Source organism: Leopardus geoffroyi, chromosome C3 (genome assembly GCF_018350155.1).
Source record: "Leopardus geoffroyi isolate Oge1 chromosome C3, O.geoffroyi_Oge1_pat1.0, whole genome shotgun sequence".
NCBI lineage: Eukaryota > Metazoa > Chordata > Mammalia > Carnivora > Felidae > Leopardus > Leopardus geoffroyi.
The window spans coordinates 99,231,919-99,256,326 of record NC_059338.1 but is presented as its reverse complement, the minus strand read 5'-3'; the positions used below and the strand labels follow the sequence as shown (position 1 = coordinate 99,256,326).

At 42.2% G+C, this 24,408-nt stretch overlaps 1 protein-coding gene across 4 annotated transcripts in view; it reads right to left on the bottom strand.

Moving 5' to 3' along the window:
• The window catches only part of SYBU (syntabulin), a 111,657-nt gene that overhangs the window by 54,843 nt on the left and 32,406 nt on the right, over window positions 1–24,408 (bottom strand). The window contains exons 1-3 of one of the 4 annotated variants that reach the window (XM_045453879.1): window positions 22,310–22,451; window positions 18,494–18,577; window positions 16,569–16,773 (exon numbers count right to left, since the gene is read on the bottom strand). In XM_045453879.1, coding sequence (XP_045309835.1) covers window positions 16,569–16,773; window positions 18,494–18,517 — 229 coding nt within the window. In that variant the 5' untranslated portion in view covers window positions 18,518–18,577; window positions 22,310–22,451. Of the gene's footprint in view, window positions 1–16,568; window positions 16,774–17,084; window positions 17,246–17,894; window positions 18,025–18,493; window positions 18,578–22,309; window positions 22,452–24,408 lie in introns of those variants that run through there. The other 3 variants (XM_045453878.1, XM_045453880.1, XM_045453881.1) reach the window with 3 other exon arrangements.

Genomic DNA, 24,408 nt, shown 5'->3' with positions numbered 1-24,408 from the left:
CATGCTGAATCCTTTAGGTATTGTCTACTGTGGCTTTCCAGCTACAATGGCAGAGTTGAATAATTATGACACAGATTGTCTGGCTAGCAAAGTCGTAAATATTTACTATTTTGTTCTTTACAGAAAAAGTTGTTTGGCCTCTGGGTTAAATGATATGAGGAAGCAAACAGACACTTTTGAAACAACTGGAGCTATTTCAATATTCTCCATGATACCAAGGAATTATGGTAATTGTGCAGTAATGAAAATGGCACTATGATTAGGTAAGAAAATGTCAATTTTTTAAAGAAATGCTTGCTGAGGTGTATAGGTAGAAATGAAATGACATGAGGCCTGGAGATTTGCTTTTTAAAATGCTTCAGCAAAGTAAAAAAAGAAAAAAGGGAATAGACGTAGCAAATATGACAATATCTTGTTATTGCTTAATCTTGTCAAAGTAGATAAGCAGTATATGGGGGTCACTGTAATATTCTGTTTCTGAGTATGTTTTTAAAAGTTCCTTGGGGCACCTGGGTGGCTCAGTCGGTTAAGCGGCCGACTTCGGCTCAGGTCATGATCTCGCGGTCCGTGGGTTCGAGCCTCGCGTCGACTCTGTGCTGACAGCTCAGAGCCTGAAGCCTGTTTCAGATTCTGTGTCTCCCTCTCTCTGACCCTCCCCCGTTAATGCTTTGTCTCTCTCTGTCTCAAAAATAAATAAAAAAATGTTAAAAAAAAATTTTAAAGTTCCAAAATATTTGATTTAATTTCTCAAAAACTTAATTTATTTTTTTTTAACGTTTTTATTTATTTTTGAGACAGAGAGAGACAGAGCATGAACGGGGGAGGGTCAGAGAGAGAGGGAGACACAGAATCGGAAGCAGGCTCCAGGCTCTGAGCCATCAGCCCAGAGCCTGACGCGGGGCTCGAACTCACGGACCGCGAGATCGTGACCTGGCTGAAGTCGGACGCTTAACCGACAGCGCCACCCAGGCGCCCCTCAAAAACTTACTTTAAATGAGTAATTATTTAAAATAGATACAAACATATCATTTTAAAAAGTCAATTCCATCTTGTGGGTTATTTTAGGTTGTTTCTAATTTTGTCACTACTGTTGAAATTGTTTTGAATAACACATTTTAAAAATAAATCTTTGGTCAAATTTTTTTATTGTCTTATAGAACGTATATCCAAAGTGGAATTACTAAGCCCTCAAAGAAGTTTGAGACAACTTATACTCCTATTATTATTGAATGAGAGTGTCCTACTTATAAAATTCCTGCAAGTATTGAATACCATTTGTTTGCATTTTTGCCAAATTAATAATGAAAAACATATTTTTGATGTTTTAGCTGCATATATTTAATTATTAGTGAAGCTTAATGTCTTTCATATGTTCACTGGACCTTTTTAGTCAACAGTTCACTGAACTGTTAGTTTGACAATTTTTCCACTAAAATGTTATGGATTTCTTATTGACCTGTAAGAAATCCTTATATATATGAAGGGCACTAATCCTTTGTTACGTTTCACTGAGTTTGCTTGTTTTTAATTTACAGTGTTTTTTTAAAAAAAATTTAATATTTTTGAGAGAGAGAGAGAGAGAGAGAGAGAGAGAGACAGCACGGGCAGGGGAAGGGCAGAGAGAGGGAGACAGAATCAGAAGCAGGCTCCAGGCTCCAAGCTGTCAGTCAGCACAGAGCCCAACACAGGGCTGAACCAGGGCTGAATGCACCAAGGGTGAGACCATGACCTGAGCCAGAGACTGACGCCCAACCGACTGACTGACTCACCCAGGCACCCCTTAATTTACAATGTTTTGACATACAAACCTTCTTCTACTTCTAGTTGTCAAATCTCTCCATATTTTCCTTTGTGATTTCTTCCGATGCTTTAATGATTAGAATGTCCTTCTTCACTCCAAGATCAATTAAACATTTACTTATATTTTCTTCTAGATTTTTATAGTTTCACTCTTCATTTAAATTTAATCCATCTAGAATTCATTAATTTCTTAATGTTTCATTTATTTTTGAGAGAGAGAGAGAGAGAGAGAGAGAGAGAAAAATCGTGAGTGGGGGAGGGGCAGCAAGAGAGTGAGACCGAGAATCCAAGCAGGCTCTGCACTCTCAGTGTGGAGCCTGACTTGGGGCTTGAATTCATGAATCATGAGATTCATGATCTGAGCCCAAATCAAGAGTCAGACACTTAACTGACTGAGCCACATAGGCACCGCTGGAATTCATTTTAAGAGGCGATGGGAAGTTAGATGCCAACTTTATTATTATTATTTATTTTTTTAAGGAAATTTATTCTTTCCATATTACTTTGCATTGTTTTTTTGGTAAAAATTTGAAATCAATGAATATTTCTTGCAAAGCGAGTATATATACATTTAAAATCCACATTTTAAAATAATAAGCTTGCCTAGTTAAGATTGTGTGTGTGTGTATCACATAATTTCCTGAGATTTAACTACAGTGCCTAACAACCAATGTCATCAAACTTTTGGTGGCAATTATGATGACCAAGTCACTACTTCATCCTTGCACCAATTCCATACAAAAGTAAAACACAGGTTATAAAGATTACAAACAAAATATTTCTTCAAAGTCCAAGAAACATTTCTGAAACTTCTGGTTCATTTTTGAATTTAGATCTTGGAGCTCATTTGTTTCCCAAAATGCTGAACTAAACAATTCCAGAAGATGTACTTAAAAATAACATCAGGCAGAGGAAAACGTGGTTTTATGCCATGACGTCTTGAAACATTCAGTTATGGTTTGATGTTCTTCAGTGTTCATTTGAATAATTTGGAGGAAAAAAAATCATTGTAGTTCTAAGGAAACATTAAACTACATGGGAATTTAGTGGATTCTCAGGAATGACTGAAGCATTTACAGACTACTTACTCATCCATTCAACAAATATTTACTATCTATGTGCCGGACACTGCTATAAGTGTTAGTATTATTTCTGTTCCAGATCCTAACATTTCCCAAGACAGTCTGATGGAGACATAAAACGTCACAGTTTAAACTCATGCTTAATCTGAACCTTGTGAAATTCCTACCACAAACCATTCAAATGCACTGAAAGGATGTAGGTAAGATAAGAAAAGTGATACTTATTAAGTAGCTATCAAGTAACACTAATTTTTAATAATATTTCATAGGTGGGAAAGCTGAGGCCCAGAGAAGTTAAGAATTCCACAGTCACACAACTACTAAGTAACTAACTCAAGATTCAAACTCAGGTTTCCCTGACTCTGAAATCTGTTTTCTTCACCACCACAAGCCAGTTTCTTTCTAAAATTTTCTACCTATGTTTGTTCCAAGAGGAAGCAGCAGCAATTCTGGGAATTCTCAAATTAAAAACAGACAAAGGAAGCTGTTAGAAAGAAGCCATCCCATAATAAACAGACCACAAAAATTCGAGGCAAGAAGTTCTAGCTAGTTCTAGTTTTCCAATATTCTGCTACAACCCTGTAACCATATAATGCTTGCCATTCAGAGAATTTTGCTTCTAGATTTGAACAAGACAATTTAAACTTCTTTTCCTTTACCTAATTTTAGCATTTTTTGGAGTGAGAATTCACAAGTCTACAAGGCTTTACACTAATTGTTTCAGTATTACAGTATGACAGTATCCAACAGCCAATGTTGAAGTGTAAGAATACCATCCATCCATCCATTCAACCATCCAACTAACCATCCATCCATCCATCCATCCACCCATCCAACTAACCATCCATCCATCCATCCATCCACCCATCCAACTAACCATCCATCCATCCATCCACCCATCCATTCCTTCCACAAATAATTACTGATTTCCTATTACATGACAGGTAGTCATCTACATATTAGGGATGTCATGATGATCAAGACTCTCTAAGAGCCTTGTCCTGAAGAAGTTCACATTCTAGTGGTGGAGAGAGACAGTTAATAAACAAGTAAAAAAAGAAGTACATAGAGAAGATATCTGATTGTGTTTACTATTAATGAAACAAACTGGGTGATATTACATAGACTAGCTAGGTGGGGGGTGGGAAGTATTTCATCAGACAGGATGTCATGGAAGGCCCTGAAGAGGTAATTTGAGCCGAGACCAAACACATGAGAAGGAACTAATCATGGAAAAGGCAGGGAAAAGAACTCCAGGTAGAGGGAGCAATAAGGAGTTTGGTATATTGAGGAAACTGAAGGAAGGCCAGGAAGGGTGATAGGGAGAGAAGGACTAATGATGAGGTTGGAGGGAGGCAGAAGCCAGAGCATGTGCAAGATTATAGGCCAGGAATCCCAAGTTTATGTTAAGTGTGATGGAAGCCTTAAAGTGCATTAAGCAGATGACAACAATTTGATTTGTGGAGAACAGACTGTATTAGTGATGATATATCTAGCTAATATTTACTGAGTGCCTACTAAGTACCAGGCATGTTGTAATAAGTCTTATTAAGTTACCCTAATAACCCTTCAAGACAGGCACTAATATCATCCTGCTTTGCAGAAGGCATACAAACCTAGCACTAGAATTTAAGCCACCTGCTTGAGGTTGTAGTCAGTAAGTGGTAGAGCCATGGTATGAATCCAAACAGGCTAACTCCAGAGCCTCCTTTTTAACCATTATGTAGTGTGGCCCCTTTAGGAATGAATGAGCCCAAGCATATAAACATGTGGAGCCCTGACATGGTGGAAATCAGAGATGATAATGGTTTGACTAGGTGGTAGCTGTGAAAAAATCGAAGAAAGTAGATGGATTTGAGATTTACTTTGGAAAAATAATTGGAAGCATTTGATTCACAATAATGAAAAATAGGAAGGGATCGAGGATGTCTTCAAGTGTTTTTTTTTGTTTTTGCTTTTTAGAGACAGAGAGAGAGCACTAGGGAGGGGGCAGAGGGACACAGAAAGAAAGTGAGAGAGAGAGAGAGAGGGGGAGAGAAAGTGAGAGAGAGAGAGAGAAAGAATCTCAAGCAGACTCCATGCTCAGTGCAGAGCCTGACATGGGGCTTGATCCCATGGATCATGATCTGAGCTGAAATCAAGAGTTGGATGCTCAAATGACTGAGTCACCCAGGTGACCCTCTTCAAGGTTTTTTTGCATAAGCAACTGGTCCATGGTGGTCATTTCTGAGTTGGAGAAAAATGGGTTTATAAGCATGTAGGTGCTGCAACCAAGAATTCTGTTTTTGATATGCTAAATTTGAGGTACAAACTAACCATGAACTGGAAGATATCAACTAGGCAGTTGGATATGAGAGCCTGAAGTTCAGGGGAGAGGCCAGAAGCATCACCATCCTACAGCTGAGAAATTTAGAGGTGGGAGCCCTTGGGGACAGCAGGAGGAGGAAGGGGCAATGTGACAAGTGAGGACAAGGAGAGGGGGGGAGCCAGCAATGGTGCCCAAGAAGTGACTTAAGAGGCAGGTGGAGCCTCAGAGGGGTGGGACCACAGAGGCTAAGCAGGAAAATCCTTCCTAAGGGAGGGGCTTGTTCATTTGTGTTGAGTGCTGCTGGGAAGTCACAGAAAATGAGGGCAGACAAGAGAAAGATCTGCCAGCAAGGCCCTCACATGCCTGGCAAGGGCAAATTATGGAGTTTTGCTGTGAAAAGGAGAAACAGGATGGCAGGCACAAGGAGATGAGGGGTCAAAGGAGCCTATTTCCTTTAAGGATGTGTATACTTGAGTGAGTGTATGTATGAGCTGGTGGAAACGAGCTGGGGAAAGTAATGCAACGAAGCCCTTCCACCAAGACCTGTCACCTACATCTATAAAAATGGAGAGCGGAGTAATTATTTAATGAATGTCTCCCTGGTTTCTTGGAGACAAAATAATCATCTCCCATGCAAACATTCCTGGGATTTCTGAGCTATTTTGGAGCTTTGAGCGCTCCCTAATGTCATTCTGGTGCATACTTCGGCAGTGGAGAAGGATGAGAGTAAGTGAAGTAAAGGAAGGCAGGTGTCCATTTCTTCATAGGACACATGCTGTTTTGGAAACAAGGGCCCCTACTTGGTTTTTCACCAAGCATCAAGATGTTTGATTTGTGTTAGCAGCCAGAGGAGAAGGAGTTTGGAGGGGAAAATATCTCGGTTCCAACTAAATAGTTAATGTAGTGTGAGAAAGGACACTATGGAAGGGTTCTGGTGAGGGGGTAGCAGGTGCAGAAACAGGGGAGCAGGGTGGCTCTGTCACTGCCCCAAGACAGGGGCGCCCGGCAGGTGGTGTGTCGAGGGGATCTGTCCTGCAAGCTTCCATTTTCCGTGCTTGGTCCTTTCGGAACGATGGTTCTGAAATAGGCATGTTACTAATACTTCTGATTCCCTCTCCTTAGCAATAGGGGTTTATTTGCAGTCTCTGATGCCATGCCTTTTTAAAGACTCAGTTATTTTTTTAAAGGTTCCTTGGTGGGAGAAGATGAGAGAGAGGGAGATGGGGAGGTGAGGGAGAAGCACTGGAAGGACCATCAGAAGGAAAGAGGAGACAGACAGAGACAGATCAAGAAGCTATCTCATCATCTCTTCAAGACTCTTTAACAAGAACACTGCAAACCTCTCCAAGGACACCTGAGTTAAACTTAGCTGTCTTGTAGCAACGTAAATATCTTTTCCCTTCTGTTCTATTTTTCTCACACTGAGAATCTGAATATAGTGATGGTCAGGAAGGAGGAAGGGATACAAATGAAGAAAAGTTAAGGAAAAAGCGATACTCACATAATTCCTATAATTGCTACCTTTGGGTTTTATCTATTAACAAAATAATAATTGTTTCAGGTAACACATGTGTAGCATGGTTTTACTTTGTTTAAAAAAGGGAACAAAGAGAAAGAGAAATATGCTCACAAACAGTCTAATTCCAGTGACATTCATAAAATAAGGTTCTGAATTTTGAAGGTTAACCCTACAGACAAAATGTCCACCTACGAAGAATGCATTGAATAGTGTCCCTCTCTAGAGTGGAATATGTGCTGTCCTTACAATGAATGAGAGGACTTCTCTGTGCTGACAAGCAATGCCGGGAACAGGTACTGCCTGAATACACCTTCCTGGAGACCGGAGTTCTGTGGGTACTGTTCATCACTCTACATCAGCTCTCAGGATAGTGTCTTGCCCACAGCAGATGTTCAATAAATATTCACTTAACAAATAAACAGAAAGGATCACCGATCAATATAGCATGATCTCACTTTGGCAAAAAGCAAAGCAAAATAAATCCTATAAATGTGATTACATCTACTCTATGGGTTTGCACATTTTTATTACTCTGGAATTTTAAAAATATAATAATTAGCATTAAAATATAATCCTCACAAACACCTCAGAATAAATACAAGGGTTGGTTAGGGTCCACAGACTCATGAATTCTGAGGGCTGGGTTAGAGTTTGTGAGGAATGCTAACTGTATGGTCACCCACACAAAAGGAGACTGAATAAAGACAGAGCCAGCCAGGAAAAAGGAGGAGCCCCGGGAAAATTCAGACAGCAGTGGAAAGCTGAAGGATGAGTTTCTGCAGGGAGGGGGGTGAGTGCTGGATGAGCCCACATGACAGTACTGGGAGGCACTGGGAACCTTGGTTTGGGTTCCCTAAAAAGAAAGAGCGGTCATTCAGACCTACAAATACAAAGAACAAATCGGTGGTTGCCAGAGGGGAGGGAAAGGGGAAGAAGGGAAAATTGGGTGAAGGGGAGTGGGAGATATAGGCTTCCAGTTAGAAAATAAATCACAAGAATAAAAGGTACGGCACAGGGAATACAGTCAATAGTACTGGAATAGCATTGTGAGCACAGCATACACAGAGGGTTCTTGAAACACTATGTTGTACACCTGAAACTAATGTAACATTGTGTGTCAACTACACTCAAAATTAAAAAAAAAAAAAAAAAAAGAGAGGAGTCAGCCTGAAAAAGACTGGCCTCCTTCTGGAACCAGAGCAGTGTGACCCCAGGCAGTGGAGCCTGGGGCACTATGTCCAGCAGCTGAGGAGCAGCTGTCACTGGTGTCTCTCTCCCCTCTGGCAGAAGAGGGGCTGCACAGTATCTCCAAAGCAGAAGACAGCCAAGCCGAGCAGCAGGGGACATGTGCAGCAGTTACTGTGCCTGGGAGCCAGCAAAGCCACCTTCCAGTACAGGCATACTCAGCAGTCTTGTATAGCTGAAGTGCACCCCGTCTCCCCCGGGTCAGTGGGAGGAGACCAGAGCTTTCTCAAAAGCACCTGGGTGGGGGGAAGGATGGGGTCGTGGCTAGTGTCCAGTTGTAGTGCTGGGAAATGTATGTAGCTTTGTGCTAAATTCCTTCTTGACTCTAACCTGGGCTGCTTTTTTCTCATGCCTTGCAAGTGCCGATTTGTGAGTGGAGTTTTCTGATTTTCTTAGCAAGAGATCTCTCTTCTAGCTACCCAGAGCACTGGAGTCACGGTTCTATTACAGAGACTAATTACTCTTTTTGACATTTGGAGATGCTAAACCGAGATGCCAAACTCTCAAGGACAGGAATGTTTCCTTCATTTAATAAACCCATTAAGTTGAGTATTAGGTACCGTTCTAGTTGTTATTCCCCCAACTACTAAGATAGTACCTGCTCTCAGTGAATTTTATTAAATGAATGAAAATACTTCACTTGTCTTACTCATAATTATGCCTTCTATCAAATTTCAATAAATACTTATTAAGCAACTGCTATATGTCAGGTATAGTGCAGGGAACTATATTGTTCCTGCCTTCACGGAGCTTAGTCTACTGGGGAGTCAGGTAACTAACTATGAAATCTAAAAACCAGGTGGGTCATGTGGTATGACAGAGGAAGCATATAGTGGCACCTAACCCAGCTGTGAAATGTATCCTTCAACTACCTACCCTATACTTACCTATATTCATCTCCAGCCTTTCTTTTCTTCCTATACATGTCTTTTTGGGTCCACCCCCAGGTTTGTTACAAAGCTAAACCTTTTCCACTCATTCTCTCAATCTCTGTGTGTGTTTACTTAATTTCTTTCTTGTTTATTTCCCCTCAGCCTAACAATCTTATCAAAATACCTGTCATTTAATAAACACTCTATCTTCACTAAAAATAACACTTTTCTTAAGTTTATTTATTTTAAGAGAGAGAAAGAGAAAGTGAGCTGGGGAGGGGCAGAAAGAGGGACAGAGAAGGAGAGCAAGAATCCCAAGCAGACTCCGTACTGTCAGCGTGGAGCCCAATGTGGGGCTTGAACTCATGAACTGTGAGATCATGACCTGAGCTGAAACCAAGACTCCATTCTAACTGATTGAGCCACCCAGGAGCCCAAAATAACACAAAATAACACTTGTTTTTATTCTACTTCTTTCCCATTCCAGTTAAGCTTGTTTTAAAAAGCTGTCTACACTGTATTTGTCACCTCCCATTCACATCTCAGCTTGATGCATTTTGGATTCCATCCCCACAATTTCCTGGGATTGTTTCTGCCTAAGATCACTGATACCCTAGTGGTTTTATCCTTGAACATTTTTTAGAGAATACCTTCCTTCATCTTGTGTGACAGCGGAACCTGTTGGCTACACTCTTCTTCACTGTCACTCCTGAGTCTCCTCCTTCCTCTCTGAACTCTTTTTTTAGGTGCCTTGGTTTCCTTTTTCTGTATACTCATGCTTGATCTCAGAAGTCTAGCCTTGGGCCTCTTATCTTCCTCCATGCACTGCCCTTGGGTAATACTATCAGCTCCCTTGACTTCAGCTACCCACATCTCTGCCTTCTCTCTGGAGCTCCAGACCTTTCGCTTTACCTCAAATGCAACCAAGCTTAATCTGAGCTTGTTAACCTGACTCAGTGTCCTTTTCCCCCAGTCCTGCTGCTCCATTTGTGTTCAACCAGAGGAAATTCAGATAGAACTCTTTCCTGCCCCTTCCACTTGTAATTGGTGGACTCATATATGTATGTTCTAGCCCCTAAATCCTCTTACATACCATTTTATTGGTCTTCAACTAGACTGTCACAATGGCCTTCAAACCAGGCAGGCTCCTCACCATCATTCCTACCTCCTTCCATCTACTGTCCAACATATAATCTGAAAGATTTTTCTAAATTGTAAATACAGTCATAACTCTTCCTTGCTGAAAACCCTTTCATGACTCTGCAAGATCTTTAGGAATTGCCATATGGCAGCCCAGGAGCCACACCCAGCCATTTATACATGCTACTTAGCTGGCAGTTAGTTAAAAACCTGAATTTTTAGGGGTGCCTGGGTCTCTCAGTCGGTTAAGCCTCTGACTCTTGATTTTGGCTCAGGTCACAATCTCTCGGTTCGTGGGTTCAAGCTTGGGATTCTCTCTCCCTGTCCCTCTGCCCCTCCCCCCTCAAGAATAAGTAAATAAACTATATTTAAAAAAAAAAACACCTGAATTTTTAAATTTGAATATTGTGAGAAGGGGCACATGCTGTCCAGTTCTAGACTCCCCTCTATTGTGATCTATCCAGGTGGCCTCACCCTTTACATTACTCGCCTAGTTTCTGTATGGATCTTTGATCTCATGGATCAAGTTAGCATAGCATACAAAACCTTTCCTGATCTGGCCTGGCCCACCTTTCTAATCTTATTTCATGCTTTCAACTCAGGTCTAGGATGCCAAGGCTCATGTTTATCCACTACACCACACTAATAAATGTTACTTCTTTGAATCCTTGGGCTTATGAAATGTGAGAGGCCAATGCAGATAATAAACGGACCAACAAACTCAAATTACAAGGAAGAAGTGTGTGTGGAGTGGGCGTAAGTAAAAGGGACAGGGAAACAAGTAAGTAAAAGTAGCCGCGTGGGAATCACATCTACAGACGTGGTATCCCACTTATTTTTTGATGCCAGGGTGAAGGCAGTAATAGAATTGATTTTTCCGTCTCTCTGTTTTATTCATCATCATGACTTCAGCACAATTCCTGATCCTCAGCAGGCATTTAATAAATGCTTAGTGGACACCACATTTTTGTGGAAGCTTGCAAAAAGGTGAATGTTCTGCTACTCCCAGGCTACAGTTTCCCTTTTTCCTCATTCAGTGAATCCACTGGTTATTCAGAAAGAGTATATCCAGTGTACCTGCTTTCAGAGTACCCCAAATCATCCTAATACCAAAGAAAGTAAATGCAAAAGAGTTAAAAGTATGCTAGAGATAGTAAATCCAGTGAGAGGATTACATAGGAAAATAAAGGAGGAAAATACTTTTTCCTCCATTACTTGTCTACCATTTGAACACAAGTTACAACAATAATGTAGATATAAAGAATATTAATGCTAAGACTAATGACACAGGAATTATAAATACAGAGTGAGAAGCTATCATTTCCAGGGAATGTGGAGGCATTTTTCTTGCCCATGCCATGAGTTTAAACAGCTTGGTTGGCCACCACTTCTATCTTCTTTGATCTTTCTTCATCTTGCAATGCTACTGGGGCATACCCTTCACGTCCCTCATACAAAATTCCCAAACACACACAGACCACAAAGGATTGAGGCTCAGACTTCAGTAGGTATAAGTCATCTAGAAAGCCTATAAAATACAGATTCCTGGGTCCCTCCCATTCTGTGATAATAGATAATAGGTTAGGGTGGGGCCAAGGCATCTGCATTTCAAACAAAGTTTTCCTGAGGATTAGAAAGTAGACAAATGCCATTCTCTGAATTGCGAAACAATTCAGATCATTTTAGAACAACCTTAGTATTTTAGAACATAAAAGATTCTCATGGTACCATAATCTGCTCTCAGGCCTGGTCCAATTCCATCATGGTTACTATTCACCATCCCCACTGCTCAGTAGGTCTTTTATTAAATGGCAAAAATTTTTGCTCTTGCCCTCCTAATTGCAGTCACCACATCCTCAAAGAAATATTGCCTATATTGTGACCCATATCATTAGGTGCTTATTTCTGTGGCTGAGGCAGTTAAGCACTTGAAATATCTATTATGCAACTGTGCCTGGGTCCTGTACTCATTAAAATGATACTAAAGTCTTAGGGTCTTTGTTTTTTTCTTCACAGCAGGTTGGCAGTCATTCAATTAGAGTGTAATTCAGTATTGCAGCTCACTTCACTTTAAAATGTTCATCTCAGTTCTGATGATTATGTTCAAAGATTTACTCTATCCAGATGCCAAGCTTCCTCAACTGGACAGAAGCAAAGCAGAAATATTTGTTTGGCAAGGCCTGGCAAATTTTTGGAGGTATTGTCATGTCACAGCAGGGCACTAGTCAGGTTGTAATTTGCCTTAATTGTCCTTCCCACAAATAGCAACGATGATTACCTCTAGGTCACTGGCACTCAAAGAAGGATTTCTTCCCAGTCACTGTAAAAACCAGAATACTTTCCACAAACACCTTCCTCAGGATTCCACTGCAAAGAATCCTGGATTTTGACCATTTAGTGTCTTGACCTGATACAGGTTTTTATATTTTTTTAATGTTTACTTATTTTTGAGAGAGAGAGACAGAGCATGAGCAGGGAAGGAGCAGAGAGAGAGGCAGACACAGAATGTCAAGCAGGCTCCAGGCTCTAGGTTCTGAGCTGCCCGCACAGAGCCTGATGCGGGGCTCAAACTCACAAACCACAAGATCATGACCAGAGCTGAAGTCAGATGCTTAACCAACTGAGTCACCCAGGCGCCCCACCTGGTACATGTTTTAGTGGGTTAAGTCACAAACCTGCCTATATACCTGTGTGTGCACATTAGCAACATGGAAATAACTCCAAGAAATCACTGGTCTCCCATAAAACAACCCGTGTTCTCTACACATAATTTGTTCCACCTGCCATATTTACAAGGCACCCTAAGGAGAACTAGAGTAAAACCCAGCAATCCATCTGCCTCCCAGCTGTAAGGGGTAATTATTACCTCAACTAAGCAAGGAGGAAATGCACAGCAGGCTGCTAACCATGGCAGGTGACTGATGGAGGTGACTGACTGACTCAGCCAGGTCATGGGCTTTTCTAAGAATGTCTGGAGTCACGGTATTATGACAAACAAAATTCACTACCAACAAAGAAAGGGGAGAAAAATGGACAGAGGCCTAGATTCAATGGGCCACACCCAGAACACAACTCACAAATATGAGTTTTGTCACTTCTTGTGGGCATGTTAAAACAAGAAACAAGGGGAAAGAGGGTGGGGGGGAGGAAGTTGGGGTGATGTTATACCAAACCATTGGTTAAAAAAACTTTAAAAGTGTGAGAGTGGACATGAAAGCAGGTGTTTTGTTTCTATTAACCTACTATTAACTATACTTCTGTATATATTCTTTAAAAAAAAACTTTAGCTAATATTTACTAGGAATATATAATGTTTTGTTTGCCATGCACACAAATAGGGCCTGGCTTCCAATACCATATAAACTTTACTGTGCCCAGTTAAGGTCACAATGACGAAGACCAAATACAAACTGAAAAGAATAGACTGTTTTATCAGAAGAATGATGTTGGAGTGCACAAAACACATTCATATCTTCAAAGAAATTCTGTTACTAAGAAGCTATTAAAGGAAGCGCTCTTTGGGATTATACCCCAAATGAATTGCAAAAGGTCACACACAACTCCTTCTTTCTGAAATGAGATAGATACAACACACAAATTAGCATATAGAATATCAAGTCATTAAATGTTCCTTGTCAAAGCTCCCGTGGGAAGATAGGGGAAAGGCAGGGAGTGGGGGAAGGAATACAGTAGGCAAAAATGGACAGGCCACTTTGCAAAGACATGGTTCCCAGTCTTGTAATTTCACAGATCGGTAAAATTAAAAGAAAAACATATGGTGGACGTGGGGAACACATCAACAAAGAGTTGTCATTTATTCTGCTCAAGTTTAACCACCATCCACTATCATGACATTCTGTTATAATATAAAATTATAAAATAATAAAATAATATAATACAATATATAAAGGATAAAAAGTCAGACTCTCAAAATAAAGGATAATTCTTTATATCAAGTAAATTTAACTTCATGTAAACTCACCACATCCTTCTTTTAAAAACTGAGCATCTTAGAACATATGAAGCTCTTCACAATCAATGCCTTTGATATGAATTTGGGGAAAAGAGTCTCTAGCTTGCAGTTCTGAAAATGTAATTTTCAAATTAAATCGCTTTGTGTTTGAGGACCATTTTCCTCCACAATTTCATACCTGATGGTAAGAATCCCCCTAGCTCTGCCTGTCTTTTTCACATTAGTCAGTGTGATGATTTATAAAGAACACAAGCTAATGCAGAATGATCACCGTAAGGCAATGAAGCTATGGCAGCAACAAATCTCTCTAAATTATTTTAATTTAATCTTAACAGAAGATGGCATTTTTAATGTTTGCCTGTACCTTGGTCTCTGACTTAACTGCCATGATTAAGCAGCCAACACATATTCTGGCCTCAGTGTTAAAGTGGCTGGATTAAAACCAGCTATTTCCCCCTGCTGGTTGGACGTGTTTTACATTCTCTACCTCACTGCCTGCAGCTTTAATGCTCCCCATAGTACCAAACCCATTTATTTTCCATCCCCAGACTGACCTCCTAAAGCATCATTAACACGCCCCCAAAGGGGGCTCCTGTCAATTTTAGCGCAGCACTCAAAGCTGTCTTGGGGTCTATCGGGGCTCCATAGGAAAGGAAGGCACTGAAGGAAAGGCACCAACCCAAACCTTGGGGAGCACCCAAAACAGAAAGATGAGGCCCAGGAACAGGGGGAATCCTATTCGGAGACTGCATGCAAGGCTAACGATGGAAAGACAGGTTTATAGACACCCATAATTAGAAGCTTCTGCCACTCAATTCTCAGCTAGTTAATGGCAGAAGGATCAATATCTACTTTCGATTTTCATGTACAGCATTAGGGCCTTAGTGGGAGACAGGTCTCCTGGGAAGGAGAAACCACCCAGGAATGGGTCTTGGAGAAAGTGATTCATGACCAAAATTTATAATTTTATTGATTTGCCTAATATATTTTCTAAAATACATTTGGAGTTTCTCTTTTGTTTTGATCAACTTCCTTTTTTTTTTTTTTTTCCTTGCTAACACTACTCACCTTGAAGTCAGTCACAGAGAAAATGATTATGTGGAGAAAATATCAGGAATAAATGTGGAATGGAGTTACGTAAACAAAGCGTGTCAGTTTGGAATGATATCCCCTGGGTTCATTCACACTCAAACACAGTGATTCCTGAGCTCCAAAATGGAGTGAAAGCAAACAGCACTGCCTTCTGTAAACACGTTTCCAGGTCCTAGGGATCTTTGTGTTCTCTTCTTGCAAAAGTACCGAGCAAAACCATCAGTGGGTCTCCACTTTAAATTAGACTCATAAAGTCCAAATGGTAAGAAATAAGCTTTAAAATATAATATTTTGATAGAATTTTTTTTTCAGAATCAAGCAGAGCATCTGAGGCTTTACAAAGAAAAATAAAAAATTGTCAGTACCGTATTTCTAATGTACAATTTATGCATGGGATGGGGATTATTTTGTCAAAGTATATAAGAAATCCAAAGCTGCACTTAAAAGCACACTGAAAAACATAGTTACTGATACTAAAAATAATATTGAATCCTGCTAAATTGGGGCATTAATCATAGCATCTTGATTCCTATGTTCCTTCTCATACATGTGTTAATAGAAAATTACATTTTCCCTGAGTAAGCCCTAAAAATTAGCCACTATGAAACATTCTTCATTACTAACAAGACAGTCACTCTTTTAAAGTTTACCCAATTTCCAAATACTTCTCAAAGAATACAAGTCTTTCCAAGTCACATGCTTTAATGGGTTATAACAGGCTCTGTCAAGTGATAATGGTGGCATCTTCAGAAGCTATGAAGAGATTTATGCCTTTGCCAAATGAGCTCACAACTTTAAGGAAACTTCCTTAATCATGTGCCAAAACTGACATCCATAGTTCATCTTATTAAGAACCATCATTTATTAAGTGCTTCTATTAACCAGGTACTGCATAAGGATTACCTTTAGGTCTCATTCAATCTTACAGCAACTCTACAAGGTAGGTGTTATCATCCCATTTTATGGATATAAGAACTGAGGCTCAAGGAGGTTAAGCAACCTGCCCAAGGTCATTCAACTTGTAAATGGTGAAAAGATCAGGGCTTCCAGCTCAGGTCTGGCACATGACAAAGCCTGTGCTCTTTTCCTCTAAAACTACAAGGTCAGGCCCAGCCCTGGGATATAAACCTCCTTGATCCTGACCTCATTCATTAGAAGTTGTTTTATCTTTGGGGATTCCATAATTGGAAGTACACAGGTTTATAAAGGCTGTTGGTATAAAATGCAAGCAAATACATTTCCCAGAGCGAACAAAGGAATAGTTTTTTAAACGGTCATAGGAAAAGAAGTTAGATTTCACATGGTAAATTATAAACCAGAATAATATGTAAAAATAGGTATGACTTTCCATCAGGACTGAACCATATGAAACTGCTATATGTGAAGGTCAAAACAGCCAAAAAGGTGCAACCTCAGACAATTTATCCTAATAATAGAAGTGCAGATCTAGGCTCTAAGGGGCATGCTCCAGTCCATTCACAGTGCACCAGCAGAGCACAAACTTGGTGATCGTGTGTGGCTCCCATGGGTACTATACCTGAGCAGAAGCTGTTGCTGCTAATGGTCCTCGCTGAGTGCCCAGAGCTGCTGGGGTTGAACTCTCTGCTCTCTTCCTCAGAGAAGGGAGACTCAGAGGCTGGGGACACTTTGTGCTGTTGCTGGGGCAGATGGGGCCGAAGAATCAAACGGGGAATTCGGCTTCTGGAAATCTCCTTCTCATGATGCTGCACTCTCTGCTCCTTCTTAAAATCGGACATTAAAAAGAAAACAATAGGAAACTTGTTTCCCCCTCTTAACTCCTGTTTGTTCCTTCTGGGTTCAGTTTCTAAGAAATCACATTTCTGAATACTGTATCTTTACAAAGTACTCCTTATCTCAGTTGCTTCAGTGAACACCAAAACTCTGCCACTGAGCTAATCCTTCAAATCTTCTGAAGACCACACACTTGGGCGTGGGTGTGTATGCACACACACACGTGTGTGCATGCACACGCACACACCTCCACTCATTAGCAGGAAAGCCATTCCCTCCTCCCATGCGATTCCTAACTCACCTTCCCTCTCTGGCTTCTTCTATCACATTCAAGCTTTTGCTTCTCTCAAAGGCTCTTTATTACTCACAGCACACTCCAGCTTATTACTTGATTTCCTCTAGACTTCCATTTTGCTTTCCCTGACTTGTTCTTTCCTGTCTCCTCACAAAGTAGCCCCCTATACCTGGAACAATTCTTTCTTGATGGATCATTCAGGCTTATCTTTCAAATCCCTCCTCTTCCGGCCAGGATCTTAATTATTCATTAATATCCTGGTACACAAGGCTTGTTGCCAACAGAAAAGCAAACAAAAATCCAATACCCAGTAAGATGGCTCCACCTTTTACATCCTGGTTAGCTTTTGTTTTCCTTGCAGAACACCCATGAGAAGAGAGTTTTCTCTCTCTCTTCTTAAAAACACAGCATTAAATACAGAACCATGCCTTGGTTTTAAAAATGCATAATAAAGTAATATTTTGGCAGGGTGTTCCAATTTTTCAAGTGCTTTCCCAACCATTACCTCATTTGATCTTTACAACCCAGGCCATAGAGAGGACACTAATTTAAATCCCTATTTACAGATGAGGAAACTGAGGCTAAAAGAGCTAAAGATGCTTAGCCAACAAGGCATATCATCTAAAAGCAGAACAAGCTTTAAGTCCAGCGTTTTTCGGGGTCACCACCGCCCTGCCTTATTAAAATGGATTCCTAGGAGGAGCTCTTTGCAAAAAACTGACTGCTTCCTCCAACCTCTGCAGTCGAAAAAGGCCTTTGGATTAGTAACAAACACTATTTGGAAACATGACCTCCTGCCCATTTCCACCGGCTTACCAGGAAGGGTCGCTGCCAAAGTAAACATCTCTGGGAGGTCTGCACAGTGCAGGAATTGAAGGGAAAGCCTCAGCCGCGGGAACTCCTGAGGTCGCTGAGGCATCTACCCCATCCAGGGCGAAAGCCGCACCCAGCCTCTGGATTTGCTCTGCACATCAGTCACCCAGCAGGTATCACACGTCAGCCACTCTTGGGCACACTGCAGACCCTGAACCAATGCTGGGTCGCTGACATACTGGGGATCTTATTTCTCAGTCACCAGTACACCAAATCCTTTTTATTCACATCACTAACCGGGCATCATTTGAGAGCTAGATCCCAAATCCCCATTTTCAGGAGATGGATTAACCCTCCAAAGTCAATCTTTTAATCCTCGTGTCACCCCCTCAAATCTTTTCCTCCGGTACCATCTCTCCACCTCCTGGGTCTCATCGTCACCTGAACAAATGTCCTCTGCCTTCCCATCGTCCCCACCACCTCCTCGTCCCCGTTCCCTGCGACTCTGTACGCCACCCCTCCAGCTCTCACCTGACCCGCTCCGGGGCCCCGCGGAGCGCGCGGACACTGCCCTCCTCGCCCCCACGACGTGCCTTACTTACCTTGGTCTCTCGAAGGGGTCCCATCGCTCCGCTGCCAGCCGGGTCCCCGCGCCGCCGCCGCCGCCGCCGTCCAGGAGGAGGCACCTGCGGGCACGGGAGCGAGGACACTGCGCTGAGCCGGCGCGGGGTGCGGGCGGCGGGTGCTGCGGGGCCGACGCGCCGCCGCCGCGGCCGCCGCTCGCTCGGCTCCGAGGGCGCGCCCGGCCGCCCCGCCCCGGCCGGACACGTGGTGCCGCCGCCTCTGCCCGCGGCCGCTCCCGGGGCGCCGCCGCCTCCTCCCCGCCACCCCCGTCACCTGCCGGACCCCGGGCGGCTCGTCGGGTCCGCCCGCCCGACCTCGCCGCCGGCACTTGCCCCTAGTACCGCGCGCCCCTCCCGCTCTGCCGAGCCCGACCCGAAGCGGGCAGGCCGGGGCTCCGAACATCTCCAGCCTGGAGGTGCCCGACCCCCTCGCTTTGGCACCTTAGGGTCCGGTTTGAAGGGGGTGCACGTCTGAGAGAAAAACGGAGAAAAACTGCGATATCACGAAGAGCCAAAATGGAGAAAGTTTTTTCCCTCGCGGCCCCTCCCTGCCCTCTCGGTTTTTAGTCAACATACGGCTCCCCACAATTACCTCGCCCGACAGAGATGGGGCGGGTCCCCCTGCACCCGGACCCCAGCCAAGCCAACGCTGCAGGACTGACACAGCAGCTCGTGCAGGGATCTCAAAGGCCGAGATTCTCCTTGGGGGATTTACATCAGAAAGTGCAGGGAAAAAACGACGGGGCCGGTTCCCAAGGGCTTGGAGAGCTAGGCTGTTTAAAGGCGAGGGCAGCCTTTTTTCTCCATCTCTGCCTTGAAGCGGTGGCCGGGGATGCGCCCCGGGGCACACTGCTATGGGAAGGGCACTACACCTGAACTCAGAAACCCAGCGCACTACTACTCTCTTCCAGCCGATGCCTTTACCTTACAGTTCTTGACCTCTCTGAACCTCAAGTTTACCCTCGTTTAATTGAGGGATAACAATAGTATCTACCTCGAAGGTAGCTGTGAGGATTAGATGAAAAAAATAAAACAGTTGTACCCAAAACAGTTGACTAAACAGAACTTTCCAAAGGGCACTTGAGTCACGTTCAGGTCACCCATTCAGTATTTGCTGAGGCCTCTCACATGACAGAAAAAGCATTTGTGAGACATACAAATTTGCTCAAAAAGCTTAAAATCTGTCCAACTGAGGACTTAAAATAGACATCATCAGCTGGGTCATGGGCCTTACTTATTACAATTACTACAGTTAATCTTACGCAAGTCAACATATATAATAACAGATGTCCTTTACTCAGAATTGGAGGATATTCTAAGTAGCAATGTGGACAGGACACAGTCTGATCCTTACACACAGTGTTGTACATGGGAGGACTATAATCCTTGAAAATTATATTTGAACCACCACCATCCCCATCTCGTCTGTCTGCCCTGCAGACAGCATTTTTCCGAGTCCTCAAATCTCAAATCTAGGAATGCGCAGTGTGAGTCCAAAGAGAGCCTGAAATCAGAGCATTAGAGAAATCAATTTGCCTTTTTCCTATATTCCTAAAGAAATTTTATCGCATACATCTTCATGACTTTTCAATCTACTTAGATTTCTTAAGCAGTGAGCCTGGTAGTCTTAGGGTTCTTTATTTGGAAAGAGGGGGTGATTAATTCATACTTTCTATACCCACATTGTCTTGGATAAGGACTTCAGAAAAGTGATGATTCCTACAGTCTATTATTTCCAAAATTATGTGCCCAAGGACATGTAGTATGATATAGAAATGCACTGTTAAGGCCAAAATGTGCTTCTGAATTCACTACTGAGAATTGAGAATTGAGCCTGGGGGCCTCATAGTAGAAACACTCCCCACTGAGCTGTCCAAATCAGAACCTCAGAGTCATTCCTGACTTTTTCTTCTCCCTCATAAAGCCCCCACATAGCAGAAACCACTAAGTCATCTCCATGATACTCTAGTAATAATATCTTGAATCTGATTTCTTCTGTCTACCGTTTCACTCTATTGTCTGCATTTAGAGTCTAAACCACAAACATCCCAGATGATTGCAGTAGTGGTCTAACAGAAGTTGTCTTGTTCCCAATCGTGCCTCTTATTCCTTTCTTGCCAGTTTTTAAATTTTTCCACAAGGCCTTTCTGAATGGCCAAATCAAGCCATGTTTCTTCATTAAAACTCATTAATCACTTCTCAGGTGTCCTCTAATATTCAAACTCTTGAATGTGGCACAGAGGCCTTTCATGATCTGGCCTTCTTTACCTCTCTGATCTCATTTGTTACCATTCCTCATCCACCATCCTCCCTCCTTACCTACTCCTCCTCTCTGTCCTCCCTTCCCAACCTCTGCTCCACCTACAAATGGATAACCCTCAAACTGTAGAACTTTCAGTTCTCTGGAGGTGTCATGTTTTATTTTTCCTCGAAACTGTTCACATGCTGGTCCCTCCGTCTAAAGCATTTCTTGCATTTGACTCCCCTTAACCCCCTTCAACTCCTAAAGATACATTAAGTTTCATTTTAGAAACAGCTTCTTCCAGAAAACCTCCCCTGACCCTCCAAGGTCAGTCCTTACATATTTCCAGGACACCTGTTTTAAATTCACCCCAGGAGAGCTGTTAAGATCTTGTATAAGAATTCCCTATTTATTTGTCTGTCTTCGCCAGGGATCACAGGCAGTACCTAGTACAGGTCCTGTCATACAGAAGGCACTCAATATACAACAGTCAAATGAATGGTGATGAATGAGTGAGTTCTATAAGCCCATAAGGAGTCCATCAGTACAGGGTAAAGAAAATAGGCAACTTCTGTTTTGCAAATGACTCAGATAAAGCTGCTTCCAATATGTCTTTGTATTTGATGATGGGGTGTGTGCCTAAAAAACCCAACATGTGTTCAGTGAAAGCTTTTACTGCAGAAGTGCAGGCAGTGAGAGGCTGTGCAGTAGCCCCGCTGTCACCATAGCAACCCTGCCGAGGGAAAGGCTGATGATTTAGTGTTCTAACGTCTCTTAGCTCTGTACTTTTGGAACCCAAGCCTGTTTTTCTGCTGTTCTAAAAGGCAAGTTTTACAAATGATAATATCTATGCTGCCTTTAATTTCATTCAAGTGTTTCTCATGTCATTAACAGAAATGTCTTATAATGTTTGGATTATACCACCAAAGAGATATAATCTATTATAGCATATTATATTCATCTTTCATCTGCTTTAAAATATTCTCATGCATCATTTTCCATTTCTACTTACTTATTTTGTAGTCTCGTTTTGTAATTTTGTGGTTTCTCCTTTAGAGATGAGTGTAATGCTAGGTTTTAGAAAATATCAGCTGCTTTAGAAGACTAGAACCCATCTAGATTATAAATAATATCCATGCCCAGGCCTGGGAAGGAACTGGAAAGATAGGGTGTTATAGTTTGGGGAGAAAAGAAGAATGTGCAGGTAATTATGCCCCCCAAATCTAGGATATATTATTTCTTTGTTTATGTGAAATTTATAGTTATCAAATGAATAATCTCTTTCATTTATACAAAACTTTATATTTTCAGAGCTCTATTTTTAGAACCTCACTTGAACCTCACAAAAATCCTATGAGGTGCATGTGGCCAATTCCTAAAATTAAAGAAGTGAAAAAGGACGGGTTTTTATTGATAGGAACCCCCCAGCCTGCAAACTTAAGAGAAAAGACAATATATATAAATGCACTGCAAAGAGAAAACATCTCCACCATACAACCGAGACCTACTGCAGTACCCCCCCCCCCCCACCTCTGCTCTCCCTCACAGCTCACCTGCGTGTGTATGCTGAGGGCTTCTCCGGACTCAGTCAAGGCTGACAAAGCACCATCTCCTAATCCTATCAGCTGTGTGAGCTAGCGCTGCCTTCTGTCTCAGTGACCCGATGTTGGGTGATCTGCACAGCAACAAGGAGCAGCTGACGTGCTTTACAACACGTCATGAGGAGAAGAAACTGCATTCTGGGGCATCCTGGGATTTTTTTGTGGTGGGGTGGAGACCCATATTTTTCTCACCAGGGAGAGAGCAGTCCATTTCCCCTTAGGAGTGTGTGTGAGTGATCAATCCTCCTCTTAGATTATGTGTGTTAATGTTACTTTATGGTTAAGGGATTTTGCTGTTGTAAAACTGTAATGAGTAGAATTCTACAAGATCTCTCCCTGAGGAGGGGGGCCAGAGAGTACCTGGGTCAGAGAGGGGAGTGGGTAGCCTGAAGTAGGGCCGGCTAGAACAGCCAATGGGTTCAGAGTGTGTCACTTATTTCTGCTCTGCAGAGCCCTCAGTCAGAGGCATCTCACAGATGAAGAACGGGAATTAAGGAAAAGTCCAGCTGAAGAGGCAGACAGGTTGAGGGTTGGGGGCTTTGAAGGATGGTACAGATACCATCTTCCACTTGTCTGATGGCGGAGCAAACATGAGGTAATCCTCCCCAAATGCCATCTGCTGTTTGTGGCCTTTTGCCCATTTTTAAGAATAGGGACAGATACCAGCCAAAGACATAGGGATGGTGATTGTATTGAACAAATTGGGGACACGTGGTTGGACAAGTATGTGTATACTTATCGGGGCAGTAGATTCAAACAACTAAAACTAAGATGCTCTGGAAAGTGTGAGTGTCAAGGTTGTCACCCAAATAGGAGAAACTGAGTCTTGACATTTACCTAATGAAAAGCTTCAAACGACTGGACAAGACAGCAAGATGTGTGGATCTTACAGATTTACAGAAAGGGCAAAGAAAGTTATCTGTAAGGTAGACATAGGAAGGCCTAAATCCAGAGGCTGAATTCTGGGTGGAGAGAAAATCACCTTCCACTCTTAGGAGACCAAGAGACCAGAAAGTATGAGAAGCACAGGCTGTTGAAAGCTGCCTGAGCCCAGGGCGGGGAAGCAGTGACCTGGAGAGAAGATGAGGCTGAGAGTCTTTTCACACATGGAATGGGCAGAGCAGGTACCCCAGGCTGGAGGCTCTGGAGGATTCATGCAGCATCCACACCAGTCTAGGTTTAGAAAAGAAATGTATGATCTAAGTTCCTAGAAAGCAGATCTGTGGCTAGATTTGAGTTACATTAAGATAAAAGAACCTGTTTTCCATTATATTGTTTATTTCCATGATCTTTCCATTTAGCTTTCTAGTAAATGTTCTTCTCCTTCTCCTTCTTCTTTTTTGAAAATTTGCCTTTATTTCTGCTAAAAGATGGGGGAGTGGGGAAGGATTTTGAGATTGTCTACTCAAGGGGCCAGAGCAGTATAGCAAAATGGAGCAGAGCACCCCTAGAGGCCAACTCCTGTGATGGTAGCTGCAGGAGTCCAGGGGAAATCTTGAAGCACCAAGCAAGCCAGTTATACTTTTGAGAGTCCTCCTAACCTCACACAGTCCTGCTGTGAACACCTTTCCCTCATCACCTGAAATCCTGTGACCTAATGAGTAAATTTAGCCCCTGTTATGTAGTTGTAGCCACTTTCCTGCAGAAAAATAAATCCAGAATTTGGGAAACTAGCCAATGTTGTTTCATCTGCCTGTGTGTCCTCTTTAGCTATTTCTAGAATACTGTTTAATCAAAGGGGAAAAGAAGTACTTTTTCTTTAAAAATAGCTTTAATGTTTTCTTTTTAAAGATATAAAAACCACATCATCAAAATTTGGGAAAAGAAAAATATTACTCACCATCTCATTGCCCTAACATCAGTTATCCATATTCCTTCTGTTAGCATTTTTGTGTATTTGCTTTCAGGCTTATCTATTGTGAATCAAAAACAGGACTGTTGAAATGAGAATAAAATTCTCACTTGGGGCCTCTTGAGACCATCGCATCTGGCTATTTCTGGATGGCTGTGGTAAGCTCCCATGCCCATTGTTTTCCCAGAAGTTATTCCCC